The 24,287-nt window shown below is 38.4% G+C and overlaps 1 protein-coding gene across 2 annotated transcripts in view; it reads left to right on the top strand.

The window, feature by feature from the left end:
• Window positions 1-24,287, top strand: part of IARS1 (isoleucyl-tRNA synthetase 1) — a 96,406-nt gene that overhangs the window by 32,962 nt on the left and 39,157 nt on the right. For both annotated transcript variants that reach the window (XM_019620004.2, XM_010718400.3), the window contains exons 14-19: window positions 1,407-1,505; window positions 12,238-12,364; window positions 16,320-16,393; window positions 16,886-17,080; window positions 21,602-21,688; window positions 22,183-22,266. In XM_019620004.2, the coding sequence (XP_019475549.1) occupies window positions 1,407-1,505; window positions 12,238-12,364; window positions 16,320-16,393; window positions 16,886-17,080; window positions 21,602-21,688; window positions 22,183-22,266 (666 nt within the window). The remainder of the gene's footprint in view (window positions 1-1,406; window positions 1,506-12,237; window positions 12,365-16,319; window positions 16,394-16,885; window positions 17,081-21,601; window positions 21,689-22,182; window positions 22,267-24,287) is intronic.

Raw genomic sequence — 24,287 nt, forward strand, 5'->3', positions numbered from 1 at the left:
AAAAAAAAAAAAAAAAGTAATACTTCAAGAAATGTTTTGTGTAGTGAGTTGCTATTATGGAAATAAAAGCTTCCTGTCCCAGAGTTGCTGAAGCTGCTGTATATGAGCAGTTTTCTTATCCTTGGTACAGTCCTCCTTCTTTAATCTGGAATAATGAGATGGATGTGAAGTACTAAAGTTGTCTGACCTCTCCTATAATGAACTTTACACACAAATTGATTATTGGATCCTTAAGAAGGCCGTGTGTTACTGAACAGTCTCTCAAAATCATAAGCTGTTGTGTCATGCAACTAACCAAAAAGAGATTCAGCCCACATCTGCAATGCAGCCAGATGCCTAAGGATTCTGATTTTTATTAGGTAATTTAGGGAATTTATCAGTCTATAAAGTCTGTCCTACAGCGTTTTCATTTCTAAGCAATCCCAAGTTTTGAATCTGTTCCCATCCTGTAGTGGAAATGCTAAGTAACAGTTCAAAATAGTGATGGAGCACCTGGTGGGAAGGCAGGGCCAACCCAGGGGAGCTCAGGTGTACCTGAGTGACAGGAAGGGACGGAGGCAGGATCCACCTCTTCCCAGACCTCATTTAAGGGTTAGCAGTTGAGGCAAAGGAATCTACTGGAGATCACTGCCTACCTGAGGCCTTCTGAAGGTAACCAGCTTCTTTTCTTTATTTTTGTGCCTAAGGCTGTTGCATTTGAGCAAGCCCTTGCTTGCTGCAGCCTAGGACTTGCTACCCTGCTGTCACTGCTGTGCTTTCCATCATGTTACAGTGTTACATGCCACGTGGTTTTTGTTTGATTGTCTGAAATGTTGAAGTAAGGAATATGTGAGGATGCCTTTATTACTTAATGTTTTTATATGTTTATCTGGATCTCTCTTTCCTTCTCCTCGTAGTGTAGGATGTTCATCTGGTCTTGTGTACTGTTACTCCAACTAAATGACTCTTTTAAATAGAAATAGTAATAACGTAGCATAATGTTTTTTGGCTTGTCAGGCTGGAGATATGCATGTAAAAAAAAAAAAATCAGAATGATGTCACCTGGAAGACTTAAATAACTCATTTGAATACTGGATGAAGTTCTTATTTTTGTACTACATAGCAACAGAAATTTAAAATTCAAGTGTAGTTTGTTCTTCTGATTTCTTGTGCTATAAAAACTCATTCAGTTGCTTCATGAAGGATTTTTCTTAGGAATCAATTTTAAAATGGTAGCTCGTTTAAGAGTAACAATGTGTTATTAAAAACTAAGCACCCTTTGTTGTTGTGATAATATTTCAGGAAGTGTACAATGAACTGTGTGTGGAGAGAGATCTGTCATGTGCAGAACTGCATTTTTAAAATGTACTTTAGAAATAATGTGGCTTTTTCTTTTTTGCCCCTTTCCCATCACCTTTCTGCTACAGGTCAGATACTCCATTGATATACAAAGCTGTGCCAAGCTGGTTTGTAAGAGTAGAGCACATGGTGGAGAAGCTACTGGAGAATAATGCCCAATGCTACTGGTAATGTCTCTTAATCTTTGTCACTGTTCCTGTTGCTAATTCCCATCGTATTTCATTCTGTTTTTGAGCCAATGCTATTGAAGCATGGCTGGTAACTGGTTTTAAATAACACTTTATGTTAGGTTTCACAAATGGACCTCAAACTGGTAAAGAAATCCAGGCATGGACAGATAACCTGCTTCATTGCTCATCAACCCTGTGCATGAATATGTTTGTATGTTCTTTCTTTCTTGCTTTTCAGAAATTATTCTTTGCTTGTGTAGAATTCAATAAGAAATATATAATTAATATATAAGTACTATATAGTTTTAGAAAGTAATTATGGTTGAGTATACTTGAACAGTGAAGTTAAAACCTAAGTTGTTGGTGAAATGGGTCACAAGATAGTTAAAAGTATCCTCAGGTTGTGTGACACAATACTAAGAAGTGAGACATGAGAAAAGCTGCATCTCAGCCTAAGGAAGCATGAAGCTACTTAGTTAAGCATCCCAAACAGGATCCACTAGAGAAGAAGTTAGGAAGGTAAACACTGTGTATTTATTGTTTGAAATTAATTTTTATATTTTAGATAAAGTATTGATGTAATAAACTCAGTGTTTGAGTTGACTAAATAAAAATTGGCCAATAACAGCAGAAGTTAAAACTTTGTGGGAATGTGAAAAAAGGTGTCAGCAGGAAAAACGGACAAGCTGTAGATAATAATTTAAATGTGTTACTACATTAGCATGACAACTTAAATACATGACAAAAAAAGCAGTAAGAGGAGCTGCTGGAGATAGTAGCCATTTTGAGAGTCTGTGATGGATTTCTGACGTGTCAGTAATAACCTCCATAACCTTTATCTTTTCATAACTAACTGCTGCCTGAGAAGTTGAGATCAGATGAGGAAGATGTGGCTGTTATAGAATTGTTTCATTTGTTCAGTCTTCTCAGATAAAGACTGTAGGAAAAATAAAATGCCATCACTGTGTGACTTTGCTTAGCAAATGGAATTGTGTTAAAGGTGGAACTTCAGTTGAAACAACTTACTAGCTTTAGTTGAAACAGAACAATTAAAACTTATGTTGTGTTTCTTCTTGGATAATAGCAATTAAATGCTCCATGAGCAGTTTCTGCATAACTGTTTATGTGGTACAAGCAGTATAAGTGTTGAAATATGTGAGAAGCTGGTGATCCACAATACGCACTGTCCAAAGGTGCTGCATTGTTGGCTTGCACACACCCGGTCTCGATATATAAGATGATTTTACAGATGAGTAGTTTTTTTTTTTCTGTTTTCCGTAATGGAACATACTGTGATCCTTCTTTGGGGAAAAATAAGCTGGAGAGGAGGGTGAAAGTGTTTGTTCTTAGCTTTAATTAGCTATCTCAAGATGCTTCTTCTGTTTTGATGGCTGTCAGTAGACCTGCATGCTTAATTTTCACATGAACTTAAGAAAAATGTAATGATCCTGGTAAGAAAGGGAAGTGTTTGGTTAAGGTAGACAAAGCAAAACTTCAAGCCGAAACTGCTGAGTGACCTCAACTCATCCATGTTTCTGAGAATTGGCATAACGTTTGAACCCACAGAATCACAGAAACACCAAGGTTGGAAAAGACCTATAAGATCATCCAGTCCAACCATCCACTTATAGTTCTCACTAAACCGTATCCCTCAACCCTACTTCACCTATTTGTGCTTTATGTGATGTCTTATGCAGATGCTGGACAGTAGAGATACAAGTGGAGCCAAATGTGATAGAGGTGCTGTTGGGTGAGAGCACCACTGATGGTATGAATTAGCAGTATTTGGTGTGCTTGGAATTATAACACTCTTTGTCCTTCAGTCAATGTTCGGTCTCGTTAATTCAATAACTGAGCATGAGACTCAAAGCAGTGTGGACTTGGAGATTCTGAGAATCTTTTTGTGCAGGGAATATGCCACAAGTATTCACGTGGTATCACTGTTTTATTAAAAAAAAAAAAAAAGTCATATCAGAATATATTTTCATGTGTGATTTCCTTAGTAGTAGTCGGAGTACTGATGGCATCTCTTACATAGAGATGGCTTTCAAAATCCAGTTTTCTAAATGAAAAATGCATTACTGTAAAGGATTTATTTACATGTTCTTGAAATATATCAACTATGGTTGGGATGTAACTTCTTAAGTTGACACAGAGAATGCTAGCATTCTTCAGTATTCATCTACTAAAATACTGGGGAGCCCATCCTTCCCCAGGCCTACTTTTATGTTTTGAAGAGACCTGATCTACTGAAGCGTCACAGGAATAATACCTAGCTTTTAAAAGAAAAATATGTATATATAATTATTTTTTGACTCTCTGGGGCTTCAGTATGTCCTGAAAAATGAGAAAATTGGGATAAATGCTTTTCAGGCTATATTAACCTTTGCAGAATGAGTTTGACTGCACTGCTTTTTTTGTTCCTGTAAATGACTGATAGGTATATTGTCCCTCAAGAATAGCTGCACTTTTTATAGTCACCCTTTATGATGAAGTAGATTAAACATAGTTGGACAAACTTTCTGACTTGATTGATTTTTTTAATTAGTTTTTTAATGAATTAGCCTACTGATAAAGCCATAGTCACTCAAAATTTATTAAAGGCAACAGCTGTATCTCCATTCTTCAAACTTAACTATAGTTTACAAGAAAGATTAGAGTGTGCCAGCACTTTTTTTTTTTTTTAATTACAGTGGAGACCAAATAAAAACTCTTTCTTTCTCCCAGCCTTACCCTGGTCAGAGTGGATGTTGCTTGGGCAGGGAATGCTGTAAGCATGGCACTGTAGCAGCAATTAGGAGACTGAGTTTCAGTCCACAGTCTAAAATCCCTTCTTGAATTTTCCCCACAGAATTTGTAGACTATTAAAACGGGAAATAATAAAATTGGAATTTTATATTCAAACAGCTTACTGCAGTGATACTTGAGCTGCAGCAGGTTGAATCCATCCTGTCCAGGGCTGTCAATCCTTAGTTTCATATTATGTTGATGCAAAGCCTTAGCTGCAGCACCAAAGCTGGGTCCTTGGTGTATGAGGTTTGGATTTAGCCTTAGTTGTTTTTAATAACTTCAGTGATTTGTTGAAAGAGCATCTGCTGTATCCTGCCATCAAGAAACTAAACCATGCCACCTTAGGTTCTGTTGCATAATGTAGGACTTATTCCTGCTGCCACTGTTCAAATTTGGTACAAGTTACAGATCCATAAGTTAGTGTAAAGAATGAATTAATGTAGCTTATGTTTCTAAACTAATGCAGCTCACACTTCTGGTACTGTAGGTAGTATTTTCTTACAGATGATAGGAAAGGTTTTAAATATTTTGGGCTTGTATTTAAATTTCAGCTGTGAACTTTTAAAAAACAAAAAACATAACATGAAAACCCACCTCCAAGTGAGGAGTTGATTCCTGAAGTAACTGAAGTATGTTACTTCCAACTGTTGGCTGGTTTTAGAGACCGTTGTGTGATTCCGACACTGTTTACCCAAGATTTACAGCACTTTATATAGTGGAAAAATGAGCATCACTGGAAGGAAAGCAGATGTGACAGACTTCAAAGTAGCCAAGCCTTTTGTTCTTGCTTTTTCTTGGCACTGAAAATTTCAAGCACTAATAAAGGGTGTGATGTATTGGTTCTTAGAGAGATTCTTTCTTGATTTTTAAGAACTAACAATTCAAGTGATTAATGAAAATACTAATAAAGAGTGCATGCAATGGGCCTTCTTGCCGGAACTTAATATCTGTATTTGAAAGTGTGGGTTTTCCATGCTTCCTACTGTTCCTGTATGAGCACCCCAAGAAAAAGTGTCTTCACATGCATCCATCAAACACATTCATCTTCTGAGAGGCTTTGATTCGACCTTTCCAGTCTTTGGTCAGCCTGCTTATCTGTTAAACAACAGACCATCTCCCACCTTCCGAAAGATGTAATCTCATCACAATTTATGCCTATCTTGTGTGATAAGCTCTCTCTGGCAGAGTGTAGGGTCAACTCAGCAGTGGGAAGTTGATGTTTCTTCAGCCATGCCCGTGTGTCTTTGTGCAGATGAGAAGTCTGACAGTGTAGCATTAAATTATAATGCAATTGTAGGATGATGTTGGAAGATAGGTTATTTGTCTAATGGGATATTTTCTTTTCTATCTTAATATAAATGAGTGCTGAACAGTTCTAAATGCATGTTTTCTGTTTATCGTTTTTCTTTTTTTTTCTTTTTTTTTCCTTTAATATGATCATGTAATTTTCATTCTTCCTTTTGAATCATGGACTATGCTTAGTCAGGAACTGTGAATGCTGAGTGGTCTCCACAGTGGTGTGAAGTGCACAGCAATTTACAGGCAGTAGATGGCAGCGTTTCCCAATGCAAAATGTGTGGTGGCCCCATTGCCTGCAGAAGGATGTAAGGGAAAAATGACTGCAGGGTTTGCCTTGCAGTGGTCTGATTTAGAGCAGCATAAGTCAGAAGGCTTCATTGTTGGCTGTTTTCAGACACGGCTGAGGATTGGAAGTAAACTTTAAGGCTTGATTCAATTGATCTTGATAGTTTGTGTCCTAATTTTGCTGTTTCTTCTCAAAGCCTCATGAGCAGAGATTGTTTTGTCATAAATCCAGCAAATGAGTGGTCATCAAAAGCCTGTTGTTTGTGAAATAAGGCATTTCTTGAGCCAGGAACTCCAACTGTTGGTTCACCAGGCACTTGTGCTTAGATGACTGGTGAATCCATCCTCATGTGCAGTGTGTTAAACATCTACCACCATTAAAAGACTGCAAATATATGGCACTGAAAACTTGTAAATATAAAAGTGCTCAGTAACCCTGAAGTCAGAATATTCCATGGGAAACTGCAGCAAGAGCTATGGCAAAAGCTTCATTCCTCTCCAGCTTCAGAATACAGTGACTTTTTTTTTTTGGCCTTCGTAGGTAAGATTAAGAATTTTTATAGCAATTAGCATGTTGTCTGAGTCATACAAATAAGATAACGGGCTTTTTTAATGTAAATGTATCACGGAACTGGAGGTTATGGCTTCACTTAATCTTGACTTGTCAGGCAGCTGTGTGCTGCTGACAGTATGGTTATGATGCAGTCTGCAGCAGCATTGCAGTCTCACGCTAAAGTGTTTGTTGCTATGGGAACCATGATAAAAGACTGCAGAAAAACGTCGCTATATCAGAATGATTGAAAACACTATTAATTTAGCAAATGTAAGCTGCACATAGGCAGAAAATTATTTTATACTGATGGAAGCAACCCTAACTTGTCTGGGATGTGTGGCTGTGCACCATTATAATAAGATTTCATGAACTGAGGAGGAGAAACTGTCTGCTGCAGTGGAAACTGTGCTTTGCAGGCAGCTGACCTTTCCTCTTTGCTCCCCTCTCATCCCTGTTTCCCCAACCCCTAACTGGGGAGTTTTAATTAGATCCATGATATAGTATTGCTACTAATTAGGATGTTAAAAGGGTACAAAATAGTTGCCTTATTTTATCTCCTTGAAGTAGAAACCATTAAGAATAAATTTGAGGTCATGTTGAAGGATGCTTGTTATAAGAGCAGATGAGCATAATGGAATTGAAGACTCCGAGTCTTCTAAGGATTAGTTAATAAAGAAAGCAAAAACAGGTGTTGTGTTATGGATTTAAAGATACTTGTACATATTTTTATGGAATCACATGAAGGTAACTGCTTAAACAGCTTTGATTTTGCTGTTGCAACTCAATTGCCTGCTGTCTTTCCAAACATGCAACTAGTTCCCGATTTCAGGAATCCCTTCAAGTTGCCAGCTTGCCAAATGAAAAGATAATTTGTGGGCCATCTTCTCAGAACTGAAAAAGTCAAATGCTGAGTGCTAATCTGTTATAGGATTTCCTAATTATTGCTGTTTTTCTCTTTATCAATCTGACTCTCTTGGGACTATTTTTCAAATAATTCATACGTTCTAAGCCTCCCTGAAATGATGACTGCGAGTCTTACCCAGTATGTGAAGTTGCTGTGGTTTTTGAGTACTGTGAGTGTAACTGGCTGGTGAGAGGAGTGATGAGGAGTGAGAAATAATTAGTAAATCTGTACGTAATATCTCAAAAAGCTTTTGATGGTAAATTAATGATAAAGCACATAAGGCTTCTGCAGTGGTAGTGTTTGATGACTGTTTATTTCAGCAGTGATATTTGTACTTATGAAATAGGAGGATATTGCTTTGTGACAGCATTCCTGCATCCTGTGACCAATGCAGAGTGAGCCAACTCAGTGTCGTGTGAAACACATCTGAAATGGATAAGAAGTTGTACTTGTTATTTGCAATTGTGTTATGAACATAAGAAAGTCTTGAAAATGCGTGTCCAGGAAAGGAACGGATGTCTTAAATCTTTTAATGTGTGTTCTTCTGGATTATGTAGTAATTCAGATTTCTTACATCCTGCACATTGGAAAGAAGATTTGGAAAGGAAATAGAATAATCTGAATTCGTGCTGTTCCTGTGCTGTCAACTGGTGATGAGAAGGGTCTGGATCAGCAGCTGTGGGGACTTGCTGTTAGCCACGTGTGCTCTGGGACTGAAGAGATGCTCCCTAATTTCAGATATTCTAATCCATGTTCACTTGCTTGTGCGCTCTGAATACTCTGTAGGACACAGACTTTGGAGGCCAAGTAAAATTATTTCTGTTGTGGTAGGCTAGTGAATGCTGTTCAGGGTCTGAATTTTTATTGGTCTTCATCATCTTTTTTTATTTATCACATAAGGTCTTGATTCTGCACTAAGAAGAAGAGTAGCTACCGAGAAGGGACAAAGGAGGTCACTGCATGGAAGTCTTAGCAGTGCAGGAATTCAGCAAAATCTCAGATCTGATCCAAATCAGAAGTGTACATCCATGTCTAGAGCAGATGAATAATTACTGTCATCTCAAATTTGTTAAGCTGGAGTTTTTATGTTGAAAGAGATTTACATTGAAGCAAATTGAAACTGATTACTTTCAATAGCATAATTTATTATTTGACAAATGAATATTTATTCCTTTGTGTTGTGAAGTTCAGTTCTATGAACTTCTCTACTGCTGCAATGTCTGTGTCTTGAAGTTTATTTAGCATGCTATCCTGGGTGCCAAAGAAGTAGAAATAGCCATTATCCCACGCTATTCTCAAGTCATGAAATGAGAGCTTCACAGCCTGCTGAGACAGCAGCTTCCTCAACCTTGCTAAATGTTGGAGAAGGAAGTACAAAATCCTGTCTGTGTCATTTTGCAGAGAAGTTTGAAGGTCAAAACCAACACCAATTGTAGGCCAGTTGGGGGGGGAAAAAAAAGAAAAGCTTCGAACAGCACGATGTCGGGGCTGCAGCAGGAATCCTTAGAAGTGAAGTCACTGCTTTGATTTCTGCTAAAACTTCTGGAACTATTTGCTGCTGGAACTTGACCTTTTCTGAGGTCTGAACCTATTCAGTGCCATTAGCAGAGAGTTGCTCTGCATGGATTGTAGCACTTATCACCTTCCTTGTCGTCCCAAACTGCAGATTTAGGCGGAATCCTCAGCATAAAGCTGCAAGTTATGCATTTTAGCTGAAGGACGTTAGTGACAGATACCTGGTTAAACACAGAAGACGTGTATTGGCGTATGGCAAAGGGCTTTCTTGTATCTTTTTGTGCTGTAAAGTAGGGCCGTGGCGTGGCGTGGGTGGCTTTCTGTGTTTTTTGTTTTCTCCTTAAAGCTCCTAAATATCCATACTGTGAGGATTCCTTCTGCATTTGTGCAGCCATTTTCTTTCAAGGTACTATGTTAGCTTTTGGGCTTAGGTAAGTGGTTTAACTTAGCCCAAAATTTCCTGAAATTGGAATCAGCATCAGTAATGATTTATGGTTTTATTGTGGCCTCAAAGTCACCATTGTGTTCTCAATGTACTTGGGAATTCAGATGGAGAAATTAGCTGGGGATTATAAGGAAGATTGTGTGCTGACAGATTTATTGCAGTGCAGAGTTTTCTCAGGATGAGGCCAAGTTTGTTCAGTTACAGCACTGGGAAGGAAGGGAGCAGAATTCACTGCAGGACAGCCTCTGAGTGCCCTCGCTCTCCTTAGCTGAGTAACATGTTACTGCAGAACGTAGATGGAAGAGAGGATAAAGGCCTCGTTAAGTAATAATAGACAGCCCTGGCAAGATGTGATCTGTTAAAAGTTACCAAGAAATTAAGACAGTACTGTTGTCTTTTTAAAAAGCCACCCCGAAGCCCTTAAAGGGACACTAGAGCTGCTGTAACATAGTGATCAGGTGTTAGTAACAGCGTTCCTAGGAATGCTAACATCTTCCTAGCCCAGTAGTACATGTAAAAATGGGGTGCCTCTGGTTAGGGTTATGCTTTTGTGACTGATTTATTTACTTTAAAATGTTCTGTCTGTAAGTCAGAAAGGTCACACTGAGATAGCTGTAGCTGAACGCAGTGAGACTAAATGAAAGGAACAGGCCCTAGGCTTGAAGAATGCACGGCTGCAAAGGGTTTGCTCTGGGTGGCTATCTAATGAAGTTGTTCCCATTCGGCTGTATCTGCCATACCATGTCTGGGTGGTGTCTGTGTGGTGGTCAGAATAAGGTGTTTTAAGTAACGTGTTCTTTGAGTGATGAGCTCAAGGTGTATTTGAGATGTGGGCTGTTTTCATTGTGCTTAACGGTTATGTTGGTGTTATTTCTGTACTGCACCTCTGAAGTGGTAACAAATTATGGTTACAAATGTGGTTCATAGTAGATGAAGTGGTTTGTGTTTTATGTTCTGCTAAAAATTGTCAGCAGGGTCAGACAGTTTTACCAGAAGAGGTAAATTGTGGTTTCATAGCTCAGAGAGAGTGAAGGATAACACCACGTGCGTTTTTGTGGTTAATGTCCACTTTGGGGATCAAATTAATTTTTCTTGCATGTTTTGAGGAGGCAGAGCTGAAACTCCAAGCGTTTTAATGTCACTGGGGGATTGTTTCTGCCTCTAGCTATGTTAAATGGGACTAATAATTTCAGCTAATCAGTGTCTAACAACTTCTAAAAAATGGAAACTAGTTTAGGAGTGATGTATGGGGAAGTTTTCCACATTAGTGGAATGTTAGGCAAATGCTAATGGTCTTCTTACAGTTTCCACTGGTGTTGGGAGAGAGGGTCTCTTGAGGTCACTACAGAGAAGTTAATACAAATGAGCCCTACTCTAAGAAAGTCTGAAAACCTGCATGTGTTTCTAAATTTCAAAGCTGTGTACAGACACTGTGAAACGTTAGTTGCTGAGTTTAAAAAGCATTTTTGTATTATATTTTTCTTTTAGAAATGTTTAGAGGGTAACTCTGCAGTCAAAATTAAACCTAGAAATAACTACTGAAGCTGTGGAGCTTCAGAATGATGATATTTAATGAATTCTTTATGACTAGTTTTTGTCTACTCTAGATATTGTTGGCATCAAAAAGTCTTCAGACCTCCACATGGTGTCACCGTGGGTGAAGCTTGATAGAGCAGCTTGAATTGACATCAGTAGGTTCTTCCAAGTGATGCTCACACTTTTTACATGAATCTCCTAGTGCTGGGAGAAAAGGTTGAAGAGGCCTCAGAAACACTGCTTTCCCTTATCTGTTATATAATCTTTGTATATATAGTTAATTATTTGTTTACAGGTAACAGTCAGTTCCTCACCAAACCATGATGGCATTTAGCACATTAAGGAAGCTAGGTAGGCATCACATTCTTGTGTTAACCTTTGAGCTTTCATAGGATGAAAGTTAGCTTTTAACATGTCCTAATATGTCACAGAACCTTACCAGGTAGAGATTTAACAGGCATTGGTAGGCTTTGGCTTTCCATTTATTTATTTGTCATAGGTAAATTAGATGGAGATAGTAAATAGGATAAAAAGGCTTTTTTTCCATAGAGTATGTCAACCTGACATCTTAATCTTTTTTTCCTCAAAAATCTAGAGGTCTTACATGGTTACCTGACTGCCCATGTGTAATGCAGCATGTCTTTTCATGTCATTACTCAAGACTTCCCAAAGCTTCAGACAGAAATGAATAACTAGTGTGTTTTCCTGAAGGTAAAATTAAGCAGGACAATTATTATCCACCCTTAGCCATGATTTTCCAGTGTTGTACCATACTATCCTGGGGACTTTTGGACATTGTATATATTTATTGGGTCCATTGTTGAGCACATAGAATCATAGAATCACCAAGGTTGGAAAAGACCTAAAAGATCATCCAGTCCAACCGTTCACCTATTACCAATAGCTCCCACTAAACCATGTCCCTCAACACAACATCCAGTCTTTCCTTGAACACTCCCAGGGTCGATGACTCCACCACCTCCCTGGGCAGTCCATTTCAGTGCCTGACCACCCTTTCTGAAAAGTAATATTTCCTAATGTCCAGCTTGAATCTCCCCTGCCGTAGCTTGAAATCATTCCCTCTGGTCCTATCACTAATGACATGAGAGAAGAAGCTGACCCCACATCTTCGCTGACACATTGTGGAATAAAATAAATGCGGTGTCTTTCACATCTGTAGCTTGTTTCAAGGTTAAAGAAGGGCAGAAGTAATGGTGTTACTTGTTGGGCTGTGAATTCATAAGGCTCGCAGTAACCACTGTGCTATCTTGAGTGTGCTCCCATTTCTGCAGTGTTCTGAAATGAATTGCTTTGTGGATACAATTAAATACTCATGTTCTTATTAGTCTACCACTACATTCAATCTACAAGGAAACTAATATTTCTCTTCTTTTTGGATCAGGGTTCCGGATTTCGTGAGGGAGAAGCGTTTTGGGAACTGGCTGAAAGATGCACGAGATTGGGCTATATCTAGAAACCGGTACTGGGGAACACCCATCCCACTGTGGGTCAGTGATGACTTTGAAGAGGTAGGAAAACAAAAGCTCCCATTCTAAAGAAAATGCTCTCTGTGTTATGTATTGCTTGTTAATTTTGATAGACTGTGGCTGCTGTTGTCTTATTGTATCTTGATGGAACTTGTGTATCTATAATGGGTGATAGATATATGCTTATGTACTTGTACATGCTTTTTTTTTTAAATGAGTGTTAAAATTTATCTTTCCTAGAAGAATTTTCAGTGATGAGAAAGCTGATGGAATAGGAATGCACTGAGAAAATGGCAAGGAAAAGATTTTTACTCTCTTCCTACAGTCTTCTCAGTGCGTTTTGGAAATTCTGACACTCTGTTACTTGAAGCCAAATGAATTGCTGGAGGTGTAAAAGCAAGTCCAGCACTGCAGAAATACGAAAATACATATTGGTGCTGCTACAAGTGTGAGTGTAGCAGGAAGTTTAAAAGGCGAATCTAGAGGAATGATGAAAGCAAATAATGGTAAGACTAGGAATGAATATTCACTGCTCAAGTGAATACTTGAAGACAGTTCTGGTAATAGCTTTTTCTTAGTGTTAAGATACCAAGTTTAAAAAACTGTTTCTAAGTGTAAAAAGTATTTTTTTTCCTCATTTTTCTACATGGACTAGTTCCATTAGACCCATGTGATGAATGTTCCTCATGCCTTGGCATTTGGATGGTATTTATGCTATGAGTGTGCTTGTACACTACCGGTAAACTAAGTGCTTCTATCTTCCCTTATGTTGGTTAGAGTTTAATTTGAGGGCTGACGGTTTAGACCCAGAAGATTTGAATCAATGCTAAAATTGAAGTGCTGTGTTCAGTATAATGGTTTTCTTTAGATGGAGGGAAGGCTTTCAGTTTTGTGCAAACGTGCTTCTAGATTTCTTTCTGCAGCTGAAAAAGACTGTATAAAGGATGCATTACTCCTACACTTCCACTCCATGCCCCTAAAAATATCACATTTGATGTCCTGTTCCCTGTGTATATAGATAGTTTTTGCCTTTGTAGATTTGTTTGTTTTAATAATGTAGGTTGTAAGACTGACCTTTTCTTGGAAATTAACTGCAAATACTCCTTAGGGCTTCAGGTTCTTAAATAATGTTAGAAACACCAGTATATGTGCTGGTTTTAGCTGTAGATATTATATATGTTTCTGCGTACTCTGGAGACTAAATGTCATGTATGGTTCAATAACTAAGTATGGTTTTTGGACTAGGCTGAATTTCAAGTTTTTTATATTCAGGCTGAATTTCAAGCTTTTTATATTCACTCTTTTCTTAGGTGTGTGGGGGGATATAGCTTTAAAACTATTAAGTTTTCCATCAGTCCTGATGGTATTTATATCTGTGTGACATCTGCTCTCATATAGGTAGTTTCCTCACTTCAGTTTTAATGCAGCCTAGTGCCATATGAGATTGCTGAAGCTCCTCTTCATGTATTGCTCTCAGAAGAACACTTTGTCGCATGCAATTATGCTGTGCATATTAAATCTTGGAGAAGTAGTAACAGTTTTTTATTTAATGTACAGTAAAGTGAATTAATTGGTTCTAGAGTGAATTTTATTACAAATCAATATCTGGTTTCCCACAGTTTTATTTTAGCTTTTATTTTATTTTTATTTTAGCATAATTATTAGGTAGGTGCATAATAGAATTTAATTTCTAATGCTTTTGACGGTTGCCACATTTTTGCAATCTTTTTAAGCTCTCAAATCTTAATGCTTTTCTCAGTGTAGGAGCACGTCTTTCTTAGAATGGATAACTTTTTTTCAGTGAAGCAACAAGTTTATTAAGTGGACAATGTCTACTTGTATAGGATTTGAATATAAATCATAATGTTAAATACTTTGTGATATAACAGAAATTCTCGTGGATTATTTCATTGCTTGTCACTCACTTCACTTGTGAGACAGCTACTTTGGGCACAGCAGTCCTGCATTATGGAACAAAAGCACTCTACCTGTCCTCTGCTGAAGTGGGAGGGAACTCTTTCAGATCTGTTTCCAGTCTGCTTGGAGGCTGCTTCAGGAACGTGGCTTTCAGCTGACCTCAGCAGTCATTTCTTTTCAATGGTTGGTATTTAGAAGGCCATCTTGAAAGATCTCAGAATGCCTTGGTGGGGCACTGATACTCTGCATGGACTTATTTCTTTCTACGAACAATTACTATTCTTGGATTATTAGTACTTAATGGAGCTGAAATAGGGAACTAATAAAAGCTAACACTTATTAAGGACTGCTGCAAGATGGTTTTATTCTTCTGATTTACATGTATAGGCCTAATTTACATAGATAAAGTGGATAAATGAATGTCTTGTAAGAAGTATTTAACCTTGACCTCTGATTTCACGTTAGGTTTCAGTGCTGCCGAAACATGGTTGAACAGCCCCAAATCTTTTTCTGCTTACTTCATGCCTTGCTGACCTCTGGGTGCTGATTCAGCATTAACTACCATTCATTTTGGTAGTTAATCTGGCTGAGAAGTGAAGTGGAGGAGGGATGAATGGCAGGAAGGGCCTGGTGAAGCTGATCCTGACATTGGAGACAAATATCTGAAGCCATAGCTGTAACTTGAGAACATACACCAATCTACAGAAACAAATGGGTGCAGCCTAATGTAGGAATTACCATCTCCGTGCTGCATTGCTGCCTTCAAGCATCTCATGAGCTGTGCTTGAGGTGGTGGCTCTGCCCTTCTGACCCACATAGAGGCAGACTTACTCAGTATGATGGTGTCTGCATTCCTCTGGAGTTTGAGGTTTTATGTGTTTCTCCTATGGGATCAGTTGCCCTGCGCAGGTCACTGTACAAACTGCAGACTTGATTATTGTGATCACTGATACATTTACTTCCTATGGAGAGAAATAAGACAGATAGATAAGTGACGGAAAATCTACATTTCAAAAATAACGTGAGAAGACTGATTAGTAATGCAGATCAGCAGTTGAATCAGACTGGGAAAATCATGGCATAACAACCAAATCAAACTGGTTTTTATCATCTCTGCAATTCATGACAGTTTTGTGGAATTAGGTAAATGAAAACCTTTTAGCTATTCATGATTTCACTATGTATACATATACATATATTTAAGACTAGCTGTAGAAATTGACTTGCTGACTACTTCTATCCAAGAACAATCTTGCAAGTTATTCTATGTGAAAAATTTCCAGCCTACTTACAGCTTCTTTACGTTGGTACGTTTAACTCCTTGTCAGATCTGTGTGTCAAAAATCAGGTTTTTCCATGGCACTTCTAAATTGCACTGGTAGTGTATGGGATTGGATCCATAAAATCTATACCAAGATGGCAGCATGTGAGTCATGACTCCTTTTCAATGAGGGGAGGTCATAAGTGCTTGGGAGAGCAAATGATTTAAGCTTGCAGCAAGATGGAAAAAAATTTTCTTCTTCTCTTCCTAGTTTCATCATTGTTTTATGGTGTTGATGTAAATCTGTTGTTGAAGCTTTTCGCTGGTTTCTTTACGTGAACTCCTTTGTTAGCAATGACTTTTTTAGTGTGAGCAATTTAGTGTACCTATGCACTCAGCTGTGAGCTATGCAGCAGCTTTCCTGAGCTTCAGAAGGTGAACTTAGAATCTGAGGCTCCTAGCTGTGTGGAAGTTCAGATTGTGGGTTTGTCAGAGGGTTTGGTTTTATGGGTTGTTCAAAAAACAGCAGCACAACAAATAGCCCCCCTCCTTCTTTGCTACCTAACAACACATTTGATCTTCTAAGTCTCTAATTATTCTAATAGGATTGTATTAAATCAGGACAGTGATCTCTGAACGCTAACATGCTGTGTCTTTTTGAAAAAGGGGACTTCACTCAAAAGTGATGTTGGCTTTTCAGCTATATCAGCTACTTTGGAAGATGCTAACTGACCTACAAACATCCTGTTTAATGCTCCAGAAGAAAACAAAAGGTGCTGCAATGTGCAAGTTATAGACTGATTATTTTGCCTCTTACAGGTAGTTTGTATTGGTTCAATGGCAGAACTGGAAGAGCTGTCAGGAGTGAAAGTCACTGATCTCCATCGGGAAAGGTCAGTCATGGACTGTTCACTGGTTGTTAAAAGTAGTTGAATGGTTATTTGAAATGGCTTCCACAGAGGAGATTTAGATTAGGTGTTTAGAAGAAATTTTTTACTCAGAGTGGTGAGGCACTGTAGCAGGCTGCCTAGAGATGCTGTGGATGCCCCATCTCTGGAGGCATTCCTGGTCAGGCTGAATGGGGCCTTGGGCAACCTGATGCAGTGGTTGGCATCCTGTCTGTGGCAGGGGGTTGTAACTAAATGATCTTTAAGGTCTTCTCCATCCTAAGCCACTCTGTGATTCTTTCTTCTGTCCTAGATTCTGTTACTACAAAATCTCTTAAATATCTTTAAGTTACAGAAGATGTCAAAGGAAATGCTTGCCTGTGGAAGAAGCACTAAAACTAAAATCTCCTATTGCATCTAACATACAACCATAATGTTAACTTTTTGTGCCAATTCCTGTTATTGTTTAGACCTCCCCAGTCTTTTTCTTTCCCACAGTATTGATCACCTAACCATCCCTTCACGCTGCGGCAAAGGCGTTTTGCACCGGGTCCCTGAAGTTTTTGATTGCTGGTTTGAGAGTGGAAGCATGCCTTATGCACAAGTGCATTATCCATTTGAAAACAAAAAAGAACTTGAAGATGCTTTTCCTGCTGACTTCATTGCTGAAGGCATTGACCAAACCCGAGGATGGTAAGTCTGTGCCGTAATTTTTTCAGCATTGTCTGGCAAATTATTGTATTTGGATGATCTTTTAATGTTGCATAGCTAAGTTATGATGTTTTTTCTTAGTAGAATACAAGATATTCTGAAGCTTGATGCTGAAAATTTTGCTGAAAGATGACATGCTAGCAAGAAATCTTGGTTGGCTCTTGTAAAAAATGTCGCGTAGGGCAGATCTTTGGCATGATCAAGAAGAAACTCAGCAACTGAGGTTTTTATAGAATTTGATTTATTTACTGGGAATTGAACGTTGGTAGAAATAGAAGTCAGAGTTTTGTGGATTTCAAGCCCACGTGCAGGCTATTAGTTTTTGCCCCCTAAATTAAATTAGAGATTGAAGTTTAAGAAGGGGAAAAAGCCAAATTTAATTGAAACCTTATGGTGTTAAGCTCTTACTATAGTTCACAAAAATAAAATTTTCTAACTGTAGATCTGTTTTTAAGGTCTGGGTGATGCTGCTTACTGATTCATCTCTGGATAAATGCTTTTGGTCGTTGGAAAATATTTCTCTAATCCCAGATTTTCTCTGGGTTATGTTCTCATGCATACATGCATGCTTGCATATGTACAGTTTAGGCATTCATAAGTGATTATTCTATTTTTGAAGCTAATGAGATTGGCTCCAATAAGTGTCAGATTGTTGAGATTTTTTAACGGTTTATACATTTGTCTGTGTACAATTGGAATCTCTGTTTCCATCCAGTAACTTGAGTTACTAATGTTAAATTCCTCTGGAGCATGCTTACCTCATTAAAACGAACAACAAAAAAAAAGCAAATCAACCCAAACAAAGCAGTAAAATGTCAGCTTTTACATATTTAAAGTTGAGAGCAAGAGTCTCAAACTTTGTAGGCTTGAGTAAGGAAGCATATAAGCATTCTTACAAGAAACAAGGGAGCTACTGAATTATAAAAGCTCAACAGAATAAAAAATAGATCGGGATTTTTATGTGGATAAAAGATCTACTCAGCTAGAAATTCTGGTGAAAAATACAGAAGCAATGCTAAATGTTGCATTTCAGGGTGAATTCTCTCCTTATTTGAAATGGGGATGTAAGAGTGGAATGGTACATGTGACATGTACTGCAGCAGTGCTGTCCTTTGAAGTGCGTATGGGAGACATGACAGAAGAGAAGATGAGCTTCCAGTGAAGCTCTCAGAGTCATTAAAGAAAGCACTGGTGACTTTTACAGAAGTTTCCCTCTTTATAGTATGATATGAAGATAAAAGCTGAGGCCACTGCAACATCCGGATGTGCTGAAGAATCACTTTGCTACTTTATAAAGTTTTCTCCTTTAAATACTCAGTGTAACACATGGATTTCAGTTTGCTGATGCTCACCAACCTGCATGTTGCTGCTGAAAGCAGCCCTGTTTCTTTCCCTCTCTTAATAGGTTTGTTTAACCAAATCACCTCACCAATTCAGCTAAAAGTTGGCTCTGGAAAGTCCAAACTGATGATAACACCAGTCAGGACTGTGCTTGTGGATGTAACCCACTGTGCTTCAGCTTGAGTACTGTAGGCAATGTGCAAAAGAGGGCTTTCACACTGCATCCTGCAGTAGATTGCTTTATGGTTTTTGCAGCATAAAAGTTGCTGTAAATTTCCAGAATACCTGTCTCACAGACAGAATACCTGTTGTTTAGAATATTTAAACTCTTACCTAGATGCATGATGCTCATACTTTCCCTTCAGTGTTTTTGTCTGTTAGCTGGTGCTTTGGTAACAGCTAGCCTTCGGTGACTGGCAGAAGAGCACCTTCCTTTTGTGAAAGAAAGGAGGAATTAGGATGTGAGGTGACGGGCTTTTTGCTTTGTCTTATATCTTTGTAGAAGGTAAAGCTCTCTCAGGCTCTTTTTGAGAATGATTCCCCTTAATCATTTTAGTGTGCCTTCGGTTTTCTTTTTCTTGTGTATTTGTAAGTCTTGGAAAAAATTAGGGTGGCTTAGACAGAAGGCATGTGTGTCTTTCTCTAGTATGACAGTGCCAGAACAGGGTACAGTGAACAGCAATATAGTAAGTCTGAAGCATTAAGAATACAGTATGTGGTTTTTATTTGAAACATTCTGTATGAAGTGATAAAATGTAAAATGGAGATTGGGTTTGTGTTAGATCAGGGTCTGCAACTGACTTGAGGTAAGAGCTGTCTCATGGGAAAGTGCTCAGGAGTGGAGGACTGGTGGTTTCTGTTTAACATAACAGAGATGGGGAGAATGTCATTGGAGATGGGAAGTGAATGTGATCGAGGTGATGAGCCAGGAGAATATTTACCATGACTTTCTGATGAGTATGAGAAGGAAATAAATTACATTTGTGAAGGCCAGAGGGGAAAAATCGTTGAGTGACTGGGTTGAAAGACTCAGCCTGGACAGAGGAAGGAAGGCTTTCTAAGAGGAAAGGCTCTGTCTCTAACTTATTTTTGTGTGTGTGTGCGTGTAGGAAGATGATGATTCGTAGTTACAGTGAGAATGGTGGCCTACAGGGTATTCACAGTTGAAGGTGGTTGGTGTGAGATATGGGATTGTGAAATGGACCTCTGTCTTTGTGCTGTTCATTTTTTATATTATTTTGGCTGATGACTGTATATCTGCACAAACCTAAGAACGAGACTGAGGTGTGGTGAATGAAGCAGCAGAGAAGTCTAAGAAGCTGTCGGAATTGAGTGTTGCTGTGGCCAAGAGATTTCAAACATAAGGTGTGTGTGCAGAGAGGTAATCCTTAACAGTGTTTGGAATGAGTTTTCTGAAATTCTTCAGAAACAGAGATGATCTGAGAGAATGAGAAGAGACATAAGAGTGGCATGTAAGCATGTGGATCGCAAGTTCTCAAGGTCATTCTTGCAGTTGTTAACCAGGGTACCTCATTGCTGAGGGTAGCATCAGATTTAACCATGTAAATAACATAAAATTGACCAAAACTTGGATACATATTCTCTTGGTGCCCATGGTGCATCTGTGCATATTTCTGAAGGCAAGCAGTGTCGAAGTCTCTTCTATTGGTTCTACTTTGTTCTTTTTAATTGAAAGTACACCTGCTGTAATGATGAGAATTTGTGCCTATTTTGCAGAAATTGATGGGAGTTGGGCAGTGAAGTACTTCTAGATAATGAAGCATTGCTAAGGTTGTAATGAACTGTCAGCTTCATGGGCTGGGAAGTATTATTGATCGTCAGCCTAAACGCTTTGGTATTTGTGTTCAGGGGCTTTCGTCAGAAGGCTAAAAATGAAAGGAGATGGTGCTTTTGTGTGCAGGTGGAGAAGTGTTAGTTGAATGTCATGCAATTACAGTGCAGTTTAACAGAGAGAATTTGTATCCTGCAGTGTGAATAGTGGTAATTTTGAAAGTTAAAAGCCTGAGGGACAAGCATCTGAGCTGTCATGTAAGCCATGTGTGCAGTAATGCACCCAGCAACCTCTGCAGAGCTGCAGACCCACAGATGTCAGCTTTTCCAATTACATGCAGTGTTTTTGACAAAACTATTTTGGAATGTGCAGACCAACTTCTTCCATTTCAGTGTTTCTCTACAAAATCTTGAAAATGCTTAGTTCCAAGGTATAACTTTGTGTCTTATTCTAAATCAATTGTTTTGATGTAATCATACGCTGGTTTAAGGTTGCTAAGCAGTCATCAGTGATTCTCAGTTTCAATTGTGACAGCTGTGGCCCACCCTCCTGTTACTTTCATAAAAGTTGCCACCACCTACAGCAGTTTGTAGCCATCTTCTTTTGTCAGCGTTTTGTCTCTGAGTTTGGTATGATTGCATCGTTGACACCATGCACCTCCATTTAATTTCTTAGACATAATCAAATACTGACACACTCAACACTAGACGTGTGTGCTTGTTCCAGCACTGAATTCTCAACTGTCCCTGGGCAGTTGATAAGAATAGCTGTACACACATCTGTGGGGTGTGATGAGGGGAGATCACGTTGCTCTATTGCCCTTTGCTGTGTGGAACATGTGGCACTGACTGAATTAACCAGCAAGGGCTATTGGATAAGGAACCCGTGCTCTTTACCAAAGTTATTTAATGGTCCTAGCTCTATCTGTTCTCTTGTTTGCTAGGCTGAAAAATAGTAGCGTGCTGTGTTTGTTCCCATTTGACCCTGGGTCCAGAGGCTTACAGTGAGCACATGAGAAGCTTGTTGAGGAACAGAACTCTTTTCTGTATTAAAGGAGAAAATACTGCAGTTCTTCCCTTTGCACCTTTGCTGTTCCTTGATTTTATAATTTTTCAGTCCTCTTGGAATAGTAAATCACACCTGGGCAAACAGCACAATGTCCTACAATATGTTACAAAGAAAAATAAGGTCTATTGAAGAGATCTATTTACAATAATCTCTTATTCTGATTCTTCTTCTCCACATATGTAATTTTCAAGTTTGTTAAGGTACATAGCAGTGTGATGAGAATTTCAGTTGTAATGAATAGTGTTTCAGCAAATGTTAGCTGAGCATATTTGGAAAGTCACGTTTATGTTGTCTCATTTCAGGTTCTACACTTTGCTGGTGCTGTCCACTGCTCTTTTTGGAGGACCTCCTTTCAAGAATGTAATTGTAAATGGCCTAGTTCTTGCCAGGTTGGTATACAAGTTCTTTCCCAAACTGATTTGTGTTCAAAGAATTTAATTTTTTTTAATTGTAAATTAAACCTGACATGAAGGAAGACAAGAGCGTGAGTTTTATACATCCCAGTATTGCACTTGCTGCTTCCCAGTAGGATTTGTCTTTCCTAGAGAGTGACAAGTAAAAGAAAAGGGACTCAAATGTAATATTTATTTAAAATTACATCTTGTTTTGCCAGTGGGTAGGAGAGAGTGACTCAAAACAAGTGTGCTTCCCCCAGTTTCTCCAGGGAAGATGGATTTACTAGTTGAATGTGTAACTTGGGGTCCTCTAGATATTTCTTCTGATGCTCACATGGGTTCAACAGTCACAGTGAAGTATTACTATGTCTTTGTTAACAAGGATGTAATAGGACAGGAAAAAAAGCAAGCTGGATTTGAAGGAATTCTTTACTTGCCTATTTATTATGTGAATTCTGAACTTATTTCTGCATTCTGATGTTTTCCAGTGATGGCCAAAAAATGAGCAAAAGGAAGAAGAATTATCCCGATCCAATGGCTATTGTAAATAGTTATGGAGCTGATGCACTAAGGTAGGATTTTTTTTAAATTAGTGTAAAATCTGTTTTAGTTTACTGTTTATAGTATACATGTACCAGTAGGGCTGCTGATAGGTGTTTGACTACTAGAAGTAAGAAGATGTTGGCTGCCATACGTGTCCGCTGCTTTCCAAAACCAACAAGCTGAGCAGGTGACCTAAAGAACTTGGCAGTAGTTAGTGCCTGCTCTTTTATATCTTCCTTCCAGGCTGGTGCAGGCTGAAGGTGTGCTGAATGAAGACTTATCGTCTGAAAATGTCTCCAGTTGTTTGTATAGGACAATACTACTCAGGCTGGCTTGTCTACTACTGCAGCTAATCATTTGAATTTACCTAGTGAGAGCTGAATTGTATCTGTATGAATCAGTCCTATCAGTTTTTTGCTAAATACTTATGGAACACTTGCTGCATAGTACCCAGATTTGTTTGCTGCTTATATTATCATTTTCTAAGGAGGAGAGAGTTTTTTCTTTTCTGTTGGTAGAAGTATACAGTATATACTTGTAGTAGTGAAACTAGAAGAGCAGAAGTGGAGCAGCTTTCTGTGTGTACATAAATTGTCCTATCAGAGATTAAGCACACAGCTGAAGTGTTTCATTAAAATTATACAAACTTTAAATGTAATTACACAGTTGCCTGGTACTTTAGATACTCTAACTAGTTGTGTGAAGTGGTACCTTGAGATAAAGGTGCAATAAGGACGTGTTAATAACTGAGTATACTACTTATGCATTTCTCAGGAGCCATGTAATCCTATTTATATATAAGAAAAACAGGCTGTCACACGTTTCATTATATGCTACAATTGTATGTAACAAGGATTGGTCCGAATAAAAGCTTTGTGTGCTGGGGGTTTTTATTTGTGTAGGACACTTATTGCTGTATTCTAGATGATTTAAAAACAAAATGGATGCAAAGCTGTTTATTTTTTCAAGCTTTAGCATTTTAAAAACCTTGTAAATGATCTTTGTGTATATGCTAACAATGGAGTGTTGGATAGATTTCTCAAATTCGATCGAATTGTTCTTTAAAAATAGTCAAGGTCTGTTTAGCAGAATGTCAGCAAATCCGTAGCTGAAACAATGAGTGAAAAGACTTTGAGTTATTCATAGCAGAGATTTTAAATCACAAGTGGTGTTTCAGCTGAAGCAATCTGCCTTTTTTGGCTTTAAATCTGAAACACCAGAAGTTACGCTTCCATTATTCATGTTTTTGTTTTCTGGAAAGCTAATTCATTTTTCTGCCTGTATACTCATTCTTTAATGTCACATTTATTTATACCTACACCCACATAGAGAGTAAAAAGCATTGCAGACCAGGCTCATTTATGGAAGGAGTTCTGTGATTCAGTTGTCTGTGCTTATTCACTGAAGCGCTTGATGTGTTCTGTTTATAGAAAAAGCTACAATTGAGTTTTTCCTTGGCACTGCTTTCCCTGCAGAGTTCCTTTAGCTTTTGCATAACGTGTGTGTATATGCACACATGCATATAAATAAAGAATATTTGTAGACTTTAACTATAGTTCTCAACTATTTCTAGCAGTAACTTAATAAACAGATCAACAGAAAATATTCATGTAGGCTACTTAAGTGAATATGGGTATGGTATGGGAATGGGTAAATAGAATAAATAGCTTGGTGGCTCAGTAACAGTCCAATTTTATGTTTCCTGAAGCTGGAGTGCTATGTGAAATCTGTAAGAATTGCCAAAAACTTATTTACATACTTCCAGAGTTGGATAGGTGTTAATTATGTTGGAAAGAAAATTTTCTTGCCATAGTCCTTCCTGTCCCTTTACTTTCCTGTGTTTTGAGGCAGGCATTGCTGTTGTTAAGATGCAGAACAAACACCATAGGCTGCTGCTTTAGAGAGATGAAAAGAAGATTACTGCGTTACCTCTCCTGCATTATTCTGTCTTGCTCCTTGAAGAAGGTTTTGCTTTGTGCTCAATGCCTGGTATCACTAGGTCTAACCAAACTGTTACAAGTCCTCCGTCATCAGGTGTCACGTTTCTCTT

The sequence above is a fragment of the Meleagris gallopavo genome, chromosome 14 (genome assembly GCF_000146605.3).
Source record: "Meleagris gallopavo isolate NT-WF06-2002-E0010 breed Aviagen turkey brand Nicholas breeding stock chromosome 14, Turkey_5.1, whole genome shotgun sequence".
NCBI lineage: Eukaryota > Metazoa > Chordata > Aves > Galliformes > Phasianidae > Meleagris > Meleagris gallopavo.